The 16,592-nt window shown below is 51.7% G+C and overlaps 2 protein-coding genes across 6 annotated transcripts; both read left to right on the top strand.

Moving 5' to 3' along the window:
• The first annotated feature begins 1,275 nt into the window (after positions 1-1,275).
• Positions 1,276-10,973, top strand: LOC143833934 (uncharacterized). Of its 2 annotated transcripts, XM_077330274.1 has the most exons (5): positions 1,276-1,596; positions 2,156-2,236; positions 2,804-2,930; positions 3,607-5,593; positions 9,524-10,973. In XM_077330274.1, the coding sequence occupies exons 1-5, from the start codon at positions 1,291-1,293 to the stop codon at positions 9,966-9,968; spliced, it is 2,946 nt and encodes a 981-aa protein (XP_077186389.1). In that variant the 5' UTR covers positions 1,276-1,290; the 3' UTR covers positions 9,969-10,973. The 2 variants fall into 2 exon arrangements, with proteins under 2 accessions (XP_077186389.1, XP_077186388.1); XM_077330273.1 differs by lacking the exon at positions 9,524-10,973 and having other exon boundaries at positions 3,607-7,773.
• On the top strand, positions 2,218-15,368 carry LOC143834070 (uncharacterized). 4 transcript variants are annotated; one of them, XM_077330639.1, is made up of 4 exons: positions 2,887-2,930; positions 11,762-11,831; positions 12,770-12,896; positions 13,938-15,368. In XM_077330639.1, the coding sequence occupies exons 2-4, from the start codon at positions 11,817-11,819 to the stop codon at positions 15,227-15,229; spliced, it is 1,434 nt and encodes a 477-aa protein (XP_077186754.1). In that variant the 5' UTR covers positions 2,887-2,930; positions 11,762-11,816; the 3' UTR covers positions 15,230-15,368. The 4 variants fall into 4 exon arrangements, with proteins under 4 accessions (XP_077186757.1, XP_077186754.1, XP_077186758.1 ...); XM_077330643.1 differs by lacking the exon at positions 2,887-2,930 and adding an exon at positions 11,124-11,305; XM_077330642.1 differs by lacking the exons at positions 2,887-2,930; positions 11,762-11,831 and adding an exon at positions 2,218-2,236 and having other exon boundaries at positions 13,916-15,368.
• The last annotated feature ends 1,224 nt before the right edge of the window (positions 15,369-16,592 follow it).

The following is a 16,592-nucleotide window of genomic DNA, read 5'->3' as shown; positions in this document are numbered from 1 at the left end:
CAACAGATGGCTCAACTGCTCTGTCAGGAACTTCTTCCTGATGTTTAGATGGAATTTCTTTTGAATTAATTTCATCCTGTTGGTTCTGGTCCATCCCTCTGGGGCAAGAGAGAACAACTCTGCTCCATCCTCCACATGGCAGCCTTTTAAATACTTGAAGATGGTTCTCAGATCCCCTCTCAGTCCCCTCCTCTCCAGGCTAAACAGACCAAACGGAGGGGGAAGGGTCACCTTAACCTGGTCCCCCTGTATACTACACTGGTCAGACTGCACCTGGAGGCCTCACTTCACAAAGGATGTGGGCAAAATGGAGAGAGGGTGCAGAGCAGAGCGATGAGGGTCATCTGGGGCCCAAGCCCCTGGGAGGAAAGGCTTGGGAACGTCCAGCCTGGAGAAGAGGAGGGGGAGAGGGGTCAGGGTGGTTCTCTTGCAGTCTCTGCAAGGCGGTCACTTGGACTTCTTCCACATGTGGTGGGAATGCCCTGGAGCAGGGGTAGTCAAACTGCGGCCCTCCAGATGTCCATGGACTACAATTCCCAGGAGCCCCTGCCAGCGAAAGCTGGCAGGGGCTCCTGGGAATTGTAGTCCATGGACATCTGGAGGGCCGCAGTTTGACTACCCCTGCCCTAGAGCCCTCTTATCTTGGGACAAAGTGGTTCAAATTCTATCAAATAGTGTCATGAACCAGGCAGAAAACACCTCTGTAAAGTCACCAGAATAATCCCTTCCTCCAGGCCACAATTGTAGTGAAATCCAAAAGGAATATTTACTCAGCAGACTAGAACAAATAGGATCCACAGGAACCCTTGGATGAGCAGACTCCTTGGCAGGGACAAAGGGTCAATCTCCCCCTAGGGGGCTTCATACCTGGGGACAGGTAGGGGTTAGGAGGGCCGCGGGATTCACTGGGCGGTCAAATGCAACACGAGAGCAACCAGGAACGCTCTCTGGTCCGATCGCTGCAAATGTTGAGACTTCGCAGAGCCTGCCAAGGTCAGGAGGCGAAAGGGGGCCTTGGAACGCCAAGGGAGGCGGGAGCCAACGGGGGATTTCTGGGTTTATTATGGCCCCTGAGGGCGCGAGGGGGCCTGTGGTCCTGGTTTTGGCCAGGCCTGGAGGTTGGCAAGCCACTCCCCTTGGGATTGCTCTCCACGTTAATTAGGCTTTGGCTTTTTGCCATATAAGGCCGTGGGATGCCCGCTGATCTCTTGCTGGGGGTTTGCATGGACTGACCAATTGGGGGCCCCCAGGAAGGCTCTTTGTCTGCCTCTGCATAAATAAAGGTGCGCCATGTGCTGGGGGGGGGGGCCTTTTTACTGCAAGCCCACAGGGGCCACCTGCCCGGGAGCCACCGGGAGACCACCTGCAAAACCCGGCCCAGGAACAGACAGCCGCAGAGTCAAGCCGGCAGCAAACCCAGGAAACATAAGATTGAACCCTTTTCCAGAAGAAACACAATCGCAGCCCCTCTCCCTCTCTCTCTTGCAGCCCGAACTACAAGTCCCAGAGTCCTTTGCGCCCGCGCGGCTGGGAGGGAGGGAGCCTTCCCGGGAAGGGGGAAGCGAAGCTCCGCGATCTGCGGGTCTCCCGGTCGAGGTCAGTGAAATGAAAGGGGCGGCTGGAGGGGGGGGAGCCCCCCAAATCAACGGGGACGCCTCGCTCCTCCTCCCCCCTTGCACCCCCCCCCCGTTTGACTGCTCTCCTCCCCTTCTGCCCCCCGCCCATTTCCCGCCCGGCTTTTGCAGCTGCTGCTCCTCGGGGGATCCCGGGCGGGGGGTGGCAAGGCCAGACTCTCCCCACCCCCCTCGCGGCCTTCCCAGGCCTGGGGGGCGGGTGGGGTGGGGTGGGGTGGGGTGGGGGGTCCTGGGAAGAGCGGCTCTGCCGGGCAAGAGAAGCCCCTTCCCACGAATGGGAGGCATCCCCTTGCCGGGGCGCCCGCCCACCCCTGCCCTCCCCCCAGGAGCTGGGGTTGCGATGGGGGACGACGGCGTGAACACCCGAGGGAAGGAGACCCTGCAGAGGAGCGAGTTCGAATCCCGGGTGGGGTGGGAGGCGGGCTGGCCCGGGGGGGGGACCCCGTGAGCCCTTTTGGGGAGGACGATGGGGGTCTCGAGGACGAAAGTAAACCAAGACCAACGTGTCTCCCTCCCGGCAGCGGCAGAGCAGCAGAGCCCGGGTCTGGACCTCGTCCTCCTTGGGGGGCAGAGCGGAAACACCGAAGATGCGGCCGGCTCAGGTAAGGGACGGCTCACCTGCGGAGAGAGCCAGAGGCCTCCTTTTCCTCCGGCGGGGCTGGAAGGAGCCCTGTCCATTTGTCTTTGTGATTTGGAGCTTCTTTGGTCAGACGCCGCCCGAGATTTCCCCCAAGACCTCACAGGCTTCGATACAGAAAGACAGACACGACAGGGGTTTCCTGGGCTTCGTGACCACCCTCTATTCAGCCTGACTTCTTCTGTGAATGGACCCTGGGAGGACTGTGGGTGCCCCAGCACAGGGGTCTCCAGGGTTCCTCGAAGGTGGAGCTCCCATTTCCAGGAACAAGAACCTGAGACGAGGGGTCTGGGTGAGGAGGGTGGTCCGTGGCTCAGTGGCAGAGGGTCAGGAACCAGGGTTCATGACAGACACCTGGTGTGGAGGAGGCCCCAGGTTCAATCCCCAGCATGGGGCCCTGGCCAGCTAGTGCTGGCCTCATGCAGTTCAAAGCTGCTTTGTGCGATTCTTGACTGTGTTGTGGGCAAAATAATATTTGTGCAGGAACAGGTGGATTCCTTGTGCGGAAAAAAAGATCTCCCTTCTTTTCCAGGGTCCGGTTTCCTTTGAGGAGGTGGCGGTGCGCTTCACGAAGGCCGAGTGGGGGCTGCTGAATCCGGACCAGAGAGCCTTGTACAGAGAGGTCATGGTGGAGAATTACGGGAACGTGGCCTGGCTGGGTAAGGCTCCCTTTTGTCTTGCTCGAGAGGACGGATTTCTGCCACTGTTGCTTCTGGATTTATGTTGTCCGTAGTCTGCCTTTCTCAAGGAGACTCACAGTGACTTTTCTGATCACCCGGTCTCCAAAAGGACCTTGCAGACCCGGAAGAAGGGAAGAGGAGAAGGAGGGCAGAGGATGAGGGGGTTGGGCGGATGAAAAGAATTAGTACCTTACACAGAGAATGTGGTCCCTGCTGGGTCTTTGTAAGGACCAGACATCTCCCTTCTGAATCAGTTCAAGCTTCTAAAGCAGCTTAAAGGGCAGCCCTATGTAGTGAGTTGCAGTAGTCTAGTCTGGAGGTCATAGTGGCATGAATCACTTCAGCTAGGTCGCATGCTGCTAGCTAAGGCGCTCGCAACTGTACTTGGTGGAGATTTAAACCACCTGGTGGGCAACACCTGTCCCCTGGGGACATGGAGTGCAGGCCAAGGTCACACCCAGGATCCTGCTGGGGGCTGAAGGTGTTAGTTGGACTCCATCGAGAGGCGGGAGTGGCCCTTCCGGCTTAGGAACCAAATGAAAATGGAGGAAAGAGCTTGATCTGCCTTAACTCTGCAGAAAAGTCAGCTCTGTTATGTCGGCAGCTCAGAGTCTTCTCTTCCCTTCTGACCAGGAGTCTTTGTTCCTCCCACCAGGCCGTGGAGGGGACGATGGGAACTACAGCGAGCGATGGGCGGTCTCTCTCGTCATGAGCAGCTGTGGAGGGGAGGAAGAGCCTCCCTGGAATCCAGAACAGCCAAAGTGGGAGGGAGAAAGCCAAGCCGAGAAGTCCGGGACTGAGTCTGTGGTGGTTCTCCAGGCCGGCGTCCTCCTTGCAAGTCCAGCCCAGGAGGAATATCGCAAAGGAAGGAGGAGGGATAAAGTATTGAAGTGGGAAACCGGCTCTTCTTCCCATCAGAGAATCCAGGCAGGGGAGGAAACGTACAACTGCGCTGAATGTGGGAAGGGCTTCGGGAGGCTCCTAAGCCTCACTGCTCATCAGAGAATCCATTTGAGGGAGGAGCCATCCGAGAGTCCAGGGAGAGAAAACAGTTTTGGTCTGAGCCTTAGTTCTCAACAAAGAAGCCACACGGGGCGAGAACCCTGCCGGTGCTCAGAGTGCGGCAAGACATTCAAGTGTAATGCAGCTCTAACGTCACATCAGAGGACCCATTCGGGGGAGAAGCCATTTAAATGCCTGGAATGTGGGAAGAGCTTCCGCTGGAGCTCAGCCCTCACTGTGCATCAGAAAACCCACTCGGAAGAGAAGCCGTATAAATGCCTGGAGTGTGGGAAGAGCTTCACTCTCAGCGTGAGCCTCAGTTCCCATAAGAGAACCCACAGTGAGGAGAGGCCCTATGAGTGCCTGGTGTGTGGGAAGACCTTCCGTTGGAGCGCCTCCTTCCATTCACACCAGAGGACCCACTTGGGGGAGAAACCCCACCAGTGCATGGTGTGTGGGAAATGCTTTATTCAGAGTTCACAACTCAGTTCCCACCGAAGAGTCCATTCTGGAGAGAAACCCTATAAATGCCAGGAGTGTGGGAAAGGCTTCACTCAGAGCTCCAACCTGAAAGTACACCAAAGTGTCCACACGGGAGAAAAGCCATTTAAATGCTTGGAGTGTGGAAAGAGTTTCCGTATTAGAACGTCCCTTAACTATCATGAAAAAATCCACACAGGGGAGAAGCCATATGAATGCCTGGATTGTGGGAAAAGCTTCAGCCATAGCTCAAGTCTTAATACCCATCGGAGATCCCACACGGGAGAGAAGCCATATAAATGCATGGAATGTGGAAAGAGTTTTGTTAACAGTGTAACACTTAATACGCACAACAGAATCCACACAGGGGAGAAGCCATATGAATGCCTGCATTGTGGGAAAAGCTTCAGCCAGAGATCAAGTCTTAATACGCATCGAAGATCCCACACAGGAGAGAAGCCATATAAATGCATGGAATGTGGAAAGAGTTTTGTCGACAGTGTAACACTTAATATGCACAACAGAATCCACACAGGGGAGAAGCCATATGAATGCCTGCATTGTGGGAAAAGCTTCAGCCAGAGATCAAGTCTTAATACCCATCGAAGATCCCACACAGGAGAGAAGCCATATATATGCATGGAATGTGGAAAGGGTTTTGTCAACCGTGCACAACTTAATGTGCACAACAGAACCCACACAGGGGAGAAACCGTTTAAATGCTTTCAGTGTGGAAAGAGCTTCACTGGTAGGTCAGGCCTCGATTCACATCGGAGATCCCACTCAGGGGAGAAACCCTACCGGTGCACAGTGTGCGGGAAATGCTTCAGTCACAGACATCTCCTTATTCGCCACCAAAGAGTCCATACAGGAGAAAGGCCATATAAATGCTTGGAGTGTGGAAAGAGTTTTGTCGACAGTGTAACACTTAATATGCACAACAGAATCCACACAGGGGAGAAGCCATACAAATGCATGGACTGTGGGAAAAGCTTCAGTCAAAACTCAACTCTTTATGCCCATCGAAGGACCCACACAGGGGAGAAGCCATATATATGCTTGGAATGTGGAAAGAGTTTTGCCAACCGTGCACAACTTAATGTGCACAACAGAACCCACACAGAGGAGAAACCGTTTCAATGCTTTCAGTGTGGAAAGGGGTTTTCCATGGGTATAGAGCTTACACATCACAATACAGTCCACACCAGAGAGAAGAAATAGAGGTGCACAGACGGTGGGACAAGATTCAGATGGAGATCTGATTTTGGCATCCCATCAAAGAGCTCTCTCTCTCCCTCTCTCTCTCTTCTCAGATAAGATGGTCCTTGGAGCTTCTGCACCTGGATCCTTGATGCTCAGGTGCTGGGCCTCCATGGACTGCTGGAAGACAAGAGGTCTCATAATCTCCTGCGGTTGCCAATTAATTTTCTGAGAAACTGACCTCTTTGGGTGGGTCACAGTGCAGTCAGCTTTTTCGGCTAAGCCCCTGATCGGTTATTAACCTCGCTTGTGTGTGGGCAGAGATGTGGAAGATATTGTTACGAGGAGTTTAGTGGCAGGCCTTGTCCTTTCTCACATCATATCATATATCAGATCATATCAATATATCTATATCAATATATCTATATCAAGATAGATAGATAGATAGATAGATAGATAGATAGATAGATAGATAGATAGATAGATAGATAGATAGATAGATAGATAGATAGATAGATAGATAGATAGATAGATAGATAGATAGATTTGTTGTTAGGTGCGAAGTCGTGTCCGATCCATTGCGACCCCCTGGACAATGATCCTCCGGGCCTTCCTGTCCTCTACCGTTCCCCAGTGTCCATTTAAGTTTGCACCTACTGCTTCAGTGACTCCATCCAGCCACCTCATTCTCTGTCGTCCCCTTCTTCTTTTGCCCTCGATCGCTCCCAGCATTAGGCTCTTTTCCAGGGAGTCCTTCCTTCTCATGAGGTGGCCAAAGTATTTGAGTTTCATCTTCAGGATCTGGCCTTCTCAGGAGCAGGCAGGGCTGATCTCCTCTAGGACTGACCGGTTTGTTCTCCTATCAAATATAGAACCATAGATTCCTCAATATGAACTCAGAAGAAAAAAAAGGGAATCACAAGGTAAGATAATGTAATAGTCCTCTCTGTATTATTAGTAAAAATCCAAATAATGATAAAGAGTAAACCAAAACGGGATTCTAAGTAAATAGCCCACTTTCTGTGTATCTTCATCAGTGGTTGCTCTTCCAATGTTGTTTTGTTATAGTAATATATATCATATTGGCAAATGCTCATCCCAGTCTGAGAATTTCATAAAGTGGACTTTTATCAATAATACAGAGAGGACTATTACATTATCTTGTGATTCCTTTTTTTCTTCTGGTTTGTTCTTCTTGCAGTCTAAGAGAGTTTCCAGCACCAGAGTTCAAATTAAATATTATATATATATATGATATGATATTCCTTTCCTTGCCTTAGAAATGAGATTTTGCTGTGCTGCTTTTGCTGAATCACAAGCAGTCTCTCTCTGTGTCTCTCAAAAACATGTTTGCCCAAATTCCCTGCAATTGGGGAGGATTGACAGCTGCAGCACGTTAAGGAGGGTCCTGGGCTGGGCTGGGTTCACCGGCTGTTGTCTTTGCTACTGGAACAGGTGTTCAGAATGAGGAACTGGGAGCCAGGCACAATCCATCCACCGTGTTTACTGCTTAAACTCAGGCATAAAGAGAGGGGTATGGGCTTGGCACAGGGAGTTCAATGCAGGCCGGGACCAAGCTCTGGCTGAAATCTGCATCTCTGCTGTCCCTGGAGCACCGGATAGCTGGAGAGATTCCCTTGCTTGGTGTGTCTGAATGCTGGATTGATACAGCTATATTGTCCTGTGAATGGCAACTGCCTGCTCATTGTGATCCATGAAAGAGCATTTCCCCTATCCGCTGGCGTCCTTATTGCCTCCCACTCCTAGCGAAAGGACAGCTGCCAACTCCTGTGGCAAAGCAGCCTGCTGGCACGGAGGAGGCCCCTGGGGGCCTAATTGATAACTGGCATATGGATTGGGTTGGTTTTATTTAGGAAGGTCCACTTGGGGCTCTTCCATAAGGAGTCCCATTTTGTTTCATACTTTGTCCTGCATGTCACGAGGCCCTCTGTTCCTTTGGACCCTTTCGGTCTGACCACTCTGAAACTGTGGAACTCTGCTCATGCTCTATGGACTTTGAAGCTCCACTTGTGAGCATAAGTGCTTCGCTACAAATATGGCAGCAATGGGCGTATTTTGTTCACTGCTAGTATTAAACTGGCTTTTTGTGCTCCTTAAATAAAATCAAAATATTTGTTGATACTTGCCTGTTTCTTGAATATGCCATGAGGGGACACCCCATCCACCCCCAGTGTCTGCCCTGTCGCTCTGCCTTTGCAGTTTGTTAGGTTTCTCTTCCCTGGGCTTGTTTGAGACTCCAGCACTGCCTCTGGGTTCCGGGAGGCTAGGGGCCAAGGTTCAGAGGGGATGGCAGTTCTACCTCACAGGGAGGGCGGCTTAGCCAAACTCCCTGCTTTGCCCTTGTATCTGCCTAACTAAAGCAAGTGGTGCTACCCAGGGGGTGTCTCAGGACTTGGCCCTCCACGGGGGTAATGACGCAACAGGTGACAACCATAACATTTTGGCCCTAACTTCTAGCACGTTCCTGGCAACAGGTCTTCAGGTTTGTGGTGTTTTCGGAGGGGGTGGCCATTAGGTGTTGATTTATTTTTGAAATAAATGGATTCTCTTGTAAACAGCAAATCACACTGGTGCCCACGTCTTGCATATAAAGGCTAGGAAACTCGGGTTTGGGGGATGAATTCAGGGTTTGTGTGTACAATGCCACAGAGCCCCCACTCCCTAGCCTCCATTTTCTAGAGGAGCTGGGTGTAAACTGCACGGAGCTTCTATTCCAATCTCAGGTCGATTCAGTCCCTGCCGTCTACACAAAATCCGATTTCCGTTTTGATTGTGGGCAATTTAAATTTTCCTTCTGCAGCAAGAAGGCCAGAGTCTGCACTTACTTTGTTTATTCCATTGTCAATCCTGTTGAATTCAGATCGATTTGAACTCGGCTCCTCCTCTATCCCCCCCTCCCCATTGAAACAGGAAAGTGTTCTACAGGTGGTTAGGGCAGTTCAGAGGGGGGGGGAGCCAAGCAGGGAGCCTCTTTCTTTTCTTGGAGAGGGGGGAGGATTGAAGAAGACAGAGGAGGGAGAAAAAATCCAAGACCGACAGAAGTTGAGAGAAATTAGGGGCTTCTCCTTTAAGACAAGCTTGTCACATGGCCACCTTTGGCCAATCAGAGCGTCTCTACCACGGAGGAGAGCCCAGATTCGAAACAGCCTGCTTTCTCAATCTAAATCTTAAAATATTGAGCATTAAAAGCAATCGAAGATATCGCACATTAAAGATAGGGTCACTCCGGATCAATCCTTAAGCAGAAGGAAAATTTAAATTGCCCAAAATCAAAATGGAAATCACATTCTGTGTAGACGGCAGAGACTGAATCGATCTGGGATTGGAATAAAAGCATGCAGTTTACACCAAGGATTGATCCAGAGTGACCCTGCCTATATTGTGCGAAATCTTAGAGTGCTTTTGGACCTCAATATTTCAAGATTCCGATTGGGAAAGCAGGCTGTTTTGAACCTCCATGGTAGAGATGCCCTGATTGGCCAAAGGTGGCCATGTGACAAGCTTGCCTTAAAGGAGAAGCCGCTATTTTTTCTCAATTTCAGTCAGTCTTGGATTTTTTCTCCCTCCTCTGTCTTCTTCAATCCTCTCTCCCCCTCCCTCCAAGAAAAGATAGAGGCTCCCTGCTTGCCTCCTCTCCTCCCCCCCCTTCAAGAAAAGAAAGAAAGAGGATTTGCTCCCCCCACCTTCAGAACTACCCTAACCACATACAGAATACTTTTGTGTTTCAATGGGGAGGGGGGGGGAGAGGAAGACCCGAGTTCAAATTGATCTGAATTCAACAGGATTGAGAATGGAATAAACAAAGTAAATGCAGACTCTGCACTGTAATTCCAGGAGATCATGGAATGGTGCATGGAATGTGGAAAGAGTTTTCCCAACAGTGTACAACTTAATGTGCACAACAGAACCCACACAGGGGAGAAACTGATTAAATGCTTTCAGCGTGGAAAGAGCTTCACTGGTAGGTCAGGCCTCGCTTCACATCAGAGATCCCACTCAGGGGAGAAACCCTACCGGTGCACAGTGTGTGGGAAATGCTTCAGTCACAAACAGCACCTTATTCGCCACCAAAGAGTCCATACAGGAGAAAGGCCATATAAATGCTTGGAGTGTGGAAAGAGTTTCTGTCTCAGCAGACGCCTTCAGTTTCATGAAAGAATCCACACAGGGGAGAAGCCATACAGATGCATGGACTGTGGGAAAAGCTTCAGTCGGAGCTCAACTCTTTATGCCCATCGAAGGACCCACACAGGGGAGAAGACTACTGAAAACAAATATGTTTTGTTCCTCACAGAAATGATAGTATTTGTATAATGTCCTATTCACTTACTCTAATGTTCAAATAGCATGTCTGTTATGTAGAAATCAAAATCAATGCAAAGGTATTAAACAGAAACATCGCCAGCCGTCTGAGGAAGAGGGCCTGCACTCGAAAGCCCAAGCCCTGAATAGATCTTGGTTGGTCTTAAAAGTGCCCCTGCTGGACTCTGATTTTATTATCTCCAACCGTCGTAAATAACAATGTCCTCAGTGAATGCATCCTTTGGTTCCCGGTGGTTTCCGAACACCTCTAGTAAAGTTCTGCAGAAGGAAATAATTCCTTACTTCCAAAAGGACTCAGCCTGACAAGAGCAGCTCTGATTAGCATTTCAATTTGCCCCATTTAAAGATCCAGCTACAAATTAGCCTATTCAGGTTTCAAGATCCAGTGGGGTTAAACAGCCACACAGAAAAACAAATCAAAAGAAGAATTCACCTCCCTGGGACAAAGGTTTTTTTAGCTTAAAAACTGGGGGGGGGGGGGGAGCTTCCAGTTTTAATCATTTTTTAGATTTATCTATTGGATCCTTAAAAATTGCGAGTCAGCCACTGTATGTTTCTTTTCTGGGAAATGTTTGGTTACAGGAGAACCTTTAACAACTGGCCATGCTGGCAGGGCCTCATGGGACTTGTAGTCCACGGAATCTAGCGAGCCACAGTTTGACCCCCGCTGCTATGGCATTCTCATTGAAGTCCATCCGCTTCCGAAAAGTCGGGCTGCACGCCCAAATCCCCAGATTGTTCCCATCCCAGGGCAGGACCTTATAATGATTATAACCTTATATAAGAGATTAGGTTGGCCTGATTTTCACCAATTGCCCCTCAAGAGTTGGGGACCCTCCCCAAAGGACCTGGGACTCAGGACCACTGAGGGCCACCCCCAAGAAAGCCCGGTTTCCTCTTATTGGACAGGCTCTATCCCATAGACACTCCAGATGTCCACGGACTACAATTCCCATGAGCCCCTACCAGCACGTGTTGGTCACCCCTGGATCTATACCAGGGGTAGTCAAACTGCGGCCCTCCAGATGTCCATGGACTACAATTCCCATGAGCCCCTGCCAGCGAATGCTATTTTTCCTGATAGTCCATGGACATCTGGAGGGCCGCAGTTTGACTACCCCTGATCTCTACGATCTTCATCATCCGAGGCTGGGCAATGGGAGGGCAGGGCTCTCTTGGGGGTGGCCCCCCTGGACTACGAGTCCCAGAGTTCCCTGCGCCCGGGCAGGCAGGCAGGAGGGGAGCGGGTGGGCAGGGCAGGGCCAGTCCAGGCAGGCGCCCGAAGGCGGCGGGAGCAAAGGGGGCGGCGGCGGGACCCCCAGGGAGAGGTCGGTGCAGGGGGGAGGGGGGGCGGGGGGGGGACGCGCTGGGCGCTGGCAGCCGCCTGGGTCCTCCGGGAGAAGGAAGCCGGGAGACGCCCGGGAGACGCCCGGGGGACGGGGACCCCCGACTTGCCAGAGGGCGCGCAGCCTGGTCGGAGCGGGGTTGGGGGAGGGGAATCCAGGGGCAGAGCCCCCCCCCGCAGGAGCCTTGGGGGGTCGGTGCAGTTTGGAGGGGGGCAAGGAGGAGTCATTTTCTGGGGGGAGGAGGGGGGAGGCCAGGGGGAGAGGAGGGAGTGCGAATCCTGCCCCACCGAATGCCCATGGGGTGGGAAGAAGGGGGCCTCCCACCACCACCACCCCCCGCAAGGGCATGCCCTCTGAGCCCCTTAGGGAAGGAAGAGACTGATCTGTCTCCCCACCTCGAATACAAACTTCTCAGTTTGCCCTTCTCCCTCCCGGCAGCGGAAGAGTCGGGCTCCGGACCTTCTCCTCCTTGGGTGGAGCGGAAACACCAACGATGCGGCCGGCTCAGGTAAGGGACAGGGACGGCTCACCTGCGAAGAGAAGCCCCGGGCCTCCCCCACCCCTCCCCCTCCCCCACCTGGAGGGAGCCATTTCCTTTTGGCCTGGAGATTTGGGACTTCTCTTTTGTCCTGAGACAAAGAGGGCCTCGTCTGCTTCAGTAATGAATAAAAGGTCTTTCCTGGGCTTTCTGATCACGGCAAGGGAAGCCAGCCGCCTGCTCCGGAGGCCGGGAGCTCCGTCAAATGGACACTGGGGGGGGGCCTGTGAAATCATAGAATCATGGAGTTGGAAGGGGCCATAGAGGCCATCTAGTCCAACCCCCTGCTCAACGCAGGATCAGCCCTAAGCATCCTAAAGCATCCAGGAAAAGTGTGTATCCAACCTTTGCTTGAAGACTTCCAGTGAGGGGGCAGGAGGAGCTCACCACCTCCTTAGGCAGCCTATTCCACTGCTGAAGTACTCTGACTGTGAAAAATCTTTTCCTGATATCTAGCCTATATCGTTGTACTTGAAGTTTAAACCCATTACTGCGTGTCCTCTCCTCTGCAGCCAATGGGAACAGCATCCTGCCCTCCTCCAAGTGACAACCTTTCAAATATTTAAAGAGGGCTATCATTTAAAACCCCCAGCCAGGCTCTCTTGTTCTCCTTGGGGGGTTCCTGGAAGGTAGAACTCCTTTTTTTGGTACCAAGAGCCTGAGAGGAGGGGCCTGGGTGAGGAGGAGGGTCTGTGTCTCCCAGGTAGAGCGCCTGCCTGGCGTGCAGAAGGCCCCCGGTCCAAGCCCCTGGTGAGCCCCTGCTGGCTGGACGGGCGAGAACTGTCCTTGAGGGACCAAGAGCCTCTTCCAGCACAAGGCTGCCTAAGGACTGTGTTGTGAGCAAAAGAATATTTGCGCAGGAGCAGGTGGATTCCTTGTAAGGAGAAAATATCTCCCTTCCTTCCCAGTGTCCGGTTTCCTTTGAGGAGGTGGCGGTGCGCTTCACGAATGCCGAGTGGGGGCTGCTGAATCCGGACCAGAGAGCCTTGTACAGAGAAGTCATGGTGGAGAATTATGGGACCGTGGCCTGGCTGGGTAAGGATCCCTTTTGCCTTGCTTGAGAGGAGGGATTTTTGACACTTCTAGTCACCCGGTGTCCAAAAGGACCTTGCAGAGGCGGAAGAAAGGCAGAGGAGGAGGGCGACTGAGGGGATGAATGAGTTGAATAGACAAAAGGAAATACACAGAGCATTTCAAAGCCTTTGAATCTCTGAGCCAGGAGGTGACATCGGGGGAAGGCCTCGGCCTCTGTGCCCTCTTGTTGGCCATCCAGAGGAACTGGTTGGCCGCTGTGTGAGACAGGAGGCTGGACTAGAGAGACAGTTTGTCTCACCCAGCAGGGCTCTTCAGAGGTTCAGAAGTTATATATCACTTGGTTGCTCCTAAGGCATGAATAATGTGAGAATAATTTTTTTAAATTATTTATAACCTGCCAATCCGCAAAGTCTCGTACCAGAGAACAATATGTAAATAGGCAATAATAATACAGTATAAACATGAAATATAAGCACCAGCATGATTCAGAGTTAGATTACAGCAGATTAGCTGTGCTGCCCCCTCTCTTGAGGAGGAGAGCGGGGACTGGGGGGGGAAGGGAGTCTGGCTGTGGGATGGAGTTTGGGGGCAGGAGGCCAGATTTCAAGCGCTGTCTCTGGGCTCAGCCAGAGGCCTGGTGGAACAGCCCCATTTCAAAGCAGCTTAAAGGGCAGCCCTATGTAGTGAGTTGCAGTAGTCTAGTCTGGAGGTCATAGTGGCATGAATCACTTCAGCTAGGTCGCATGCTGCTAGCTAAGGCGCTCGCAACTGTACTTGGTGGAGATTTAAAACACCTGGTGGGCAACACCTGTCCCCTGGGGACATAGAGGGCAGCCCAAGGTCACACTCAGGATCCTGCTGGGGGCTGAAGGTGTTAGTTGGACTCCATCGAGAGGCGGGAGTGGCCCTTCCGGCTTAGGAAATGAAAATGGAGAAAAGAGCTTGGTCTGCCTTAACTCTGCAGAAAAGTAAGCTCTGTTATGTCGGCAGCTCAGAGTCTTCTCTCCCCTTCTGACCAGGAGTCTTTGTTCCTCCCACCAGGCCGTGGAGGGGACGATGGGAACTACAGCGAGCGATGGGCGGTCTCTCTCGTCATGAGCAGCTGTGGAGGGGAGGAAGAGCCTCCCTGGAATCCAGAACAGCCAAAGAGGGAGGGAGAAAGCCAAGCCGAAAAGTCCGGGACTGAGTCTGTGGTGGTTCTCCAGGCCGGCGTCCTCCTTGCAAGTCCAGCCCAGGAGGAATATCGCAAAGGAAGGAGGAGGGATAAAGTATTGAAGTGGGAAACCGGCTCTTCTTCCCATCAGAGAATCCAGGCAGGGGAGGAAACGTACAAATGCGCTGAATGTGGGAAGGGCTTCGGGAGGCTGGTAAGCCTCACTGCTCATCAGAGACTCCATCTGAAGGAGGAGCCATCCGAGAGTCCAGGGAGAGAAAACAGTTTTGGTCTGAGCCTTAGTTCTCAACAAAGAAGCCACACGGGGCGAAAACCCTGCCGGTGCTCAGAGTGCGGCAAGACATTCAAGTGTAATGCAGCTCTAACCTCACACCAGAGGACCCATTCGGGGGAGAAGCCATTTAAATGCCTGGAATGTGGGAAGAGCTTCCGCTGGAGCTCAGCCCTCACTGTGCATCAGAAAACCCACTCTGAAGAGAAGCCATTTAAATGCCTGGAGTGTGGGAAGAGCTTCACTCTCAGCGTGAGCCTCAGTTCCCATAAGAGAACCCACAGTGAGGAGAGGCCCTATGGGTGCCTGGTGTGTGGGAAGACCTTCCGTTGGAGCGCCTCCTTCCGTTCACACCAGAGGACCCACTCGGGGGAGAAACCCTACCTGTGCACCGTGTGTGGGAGATGCTTCAGTCAGAGCCCACACCTCACTTCCCACCGAAGGGTCCATTCTGGAGAGAAACCCTATAAATGCCAGGAGTGTGGAAAAGGCTTCAGTCAGAGCTGCCACCTGAAGGAGCACCGAAGAATCCACACAGGAGAAAAGCCATATAAATGTTTGGAGTGCGGAAAGAGTTTCCGTATCAGAACGTCCCTTAACTATCATGAAAGAATCCACACAGGGGAGAAGCCATTTGAATGCCTGGATTGTGGAAAACGCTTCATCCAGTGGTCAAGCCTTAATGCCCATCGGAGATACCACACAGGAGAGAAGCCATATAAATGCATGGAATGTGGAAAGAGGTTCTCCATCAGCACACACCTTTCTGAGCATCTTGTAGTCCACACCGGAGACAAGAAATATAGCTGCAGGGACTGTGGAAGACAATTTAAATGGAGTAGCCAGTTTGTATCCCATCGGAGATCACACAAAGAGAAGCAGCCATAGAAATGATCGGATTTATAGCTTAGAAACACAACGAGCCTTCCAGAGGTCCAAGTTGTTTAATGACTATTTAGTTCAGGATCTTTTCTTTTTTCAGTGAGTTCACAAAGCCAGGAGCCTAATAAAGGAGAGTTGCTTAAGAGACCTGTAGTAAACCTGACTGTGTCATATTCACAATCTCCCAGCTACAGGTCAACACTAAAACAGGACTTTTTACTCTTGGCTGACAAGAATGCACCCAATAAACACAAAGTTTTAATTTCCCAGAAATGTCCTTGCAGACGGGGGACTCCCCACAAAGGGCAGACTGGCTCTTGTAGGTCAGGCCTTCCACAGTCCAGCCCTGGATCTCTTTGCTCTTGTTTGGCCTCACTTGGAGTCCTGTGTTCAGTTTTGGGCACCCCAGTTGGAGAGGGATGTTGACAAACTGGAGCGTGTCCAGAGGAGGGCAACAAAGAGGGTGAAGGGTTTGGAGACCAAGGTGTATGAGGAAAGGCTGAGGGAGCTTGGTCTGTTTAGCCTGGAGAGGAGACAACTGAGAGGGGATCCGATAGCCGTCTGTATCTAAAAGGGTGCCATACAGACGATGGAGCAGAATTGTTCTCTTGCCCCAGAATCAATGGGATGAAATTAATTCAAAAGAAATTCCATCTAAACATCCGGAAGAAGTTCCTGACCATTAGAGCGGTTTTTCAGTGGAACAAGCTTCCTCGGGAGGTGGTGGGTTCTCCATCTTTGGAAATTATTAAGCAGAGGCTGGAGAGCCATCTGACGGAGAGGCTGATTCTGTGAAGGCTCAAGAGGGTGGCAGGTTACACTAGATGAGCGATCGGGTGGTGAGTGTCCTGCATAGTGCAGGGGGTTCGACTAGATGGCCCATGAGGTTCCTTCCAACTCTACGATTCTATGATTCTATACCATATATAGGATGGAGCAGAGTTGCTCCCTCTTGCCCCAGAGGGACGGACCAGAACCAATGGGATGAAATGAATGCAAAAGAATTTCCACCTAAATCTCCAGAAGGAGTTCCTGACAGAGCGGTTTCTCAGTGGAACAGGCTTCCTCGGGAGGTGGTGGGTTCTCCATCCTTGGGGATTCTTAAACAGAGGCTGGATATCCATCTGACGGAGAGGCTGATTCTGTGAAGGCTCAAGGGGGTGGCAGGTGACCGTGGAAGAGCGACTGGGATGTGAGTGTCCCTTCCAACTCTTATGATTCAATGATTTGAAGGAATAATCAGGAGCATAGAAAAGGCAAGTTGATTGTCGTAGATGCTGACCCCCAGAGGTGCCAGGGCAGTTATTTATTTATTTATTTATTTATATATTTATTTTTATACCACCTGTCCCTACAGCTCTGTGCGGTT

The sequence above is a fragment of the Paroedura picta genome, chromosome 3 (genome assembly GCF_049243985.1).
Source record: "Paroedura picta isolate Pp20150507F chromosome 3, Ppicta_v3.0, whole genome shotgun sequence".
In the NCBI taxonomy this organism is placed as follows: domain Eukaryota; kingdom Metazoa; phylum Chordata; class Lepidosauria; order Squamata; family Gekkonidae; genus Paroedura; species Paroedura picta.
Note: the sequence above shows the minus strand (reverse complement) of the source record. Positions and strands in the feature narration are given on the sequence as shown.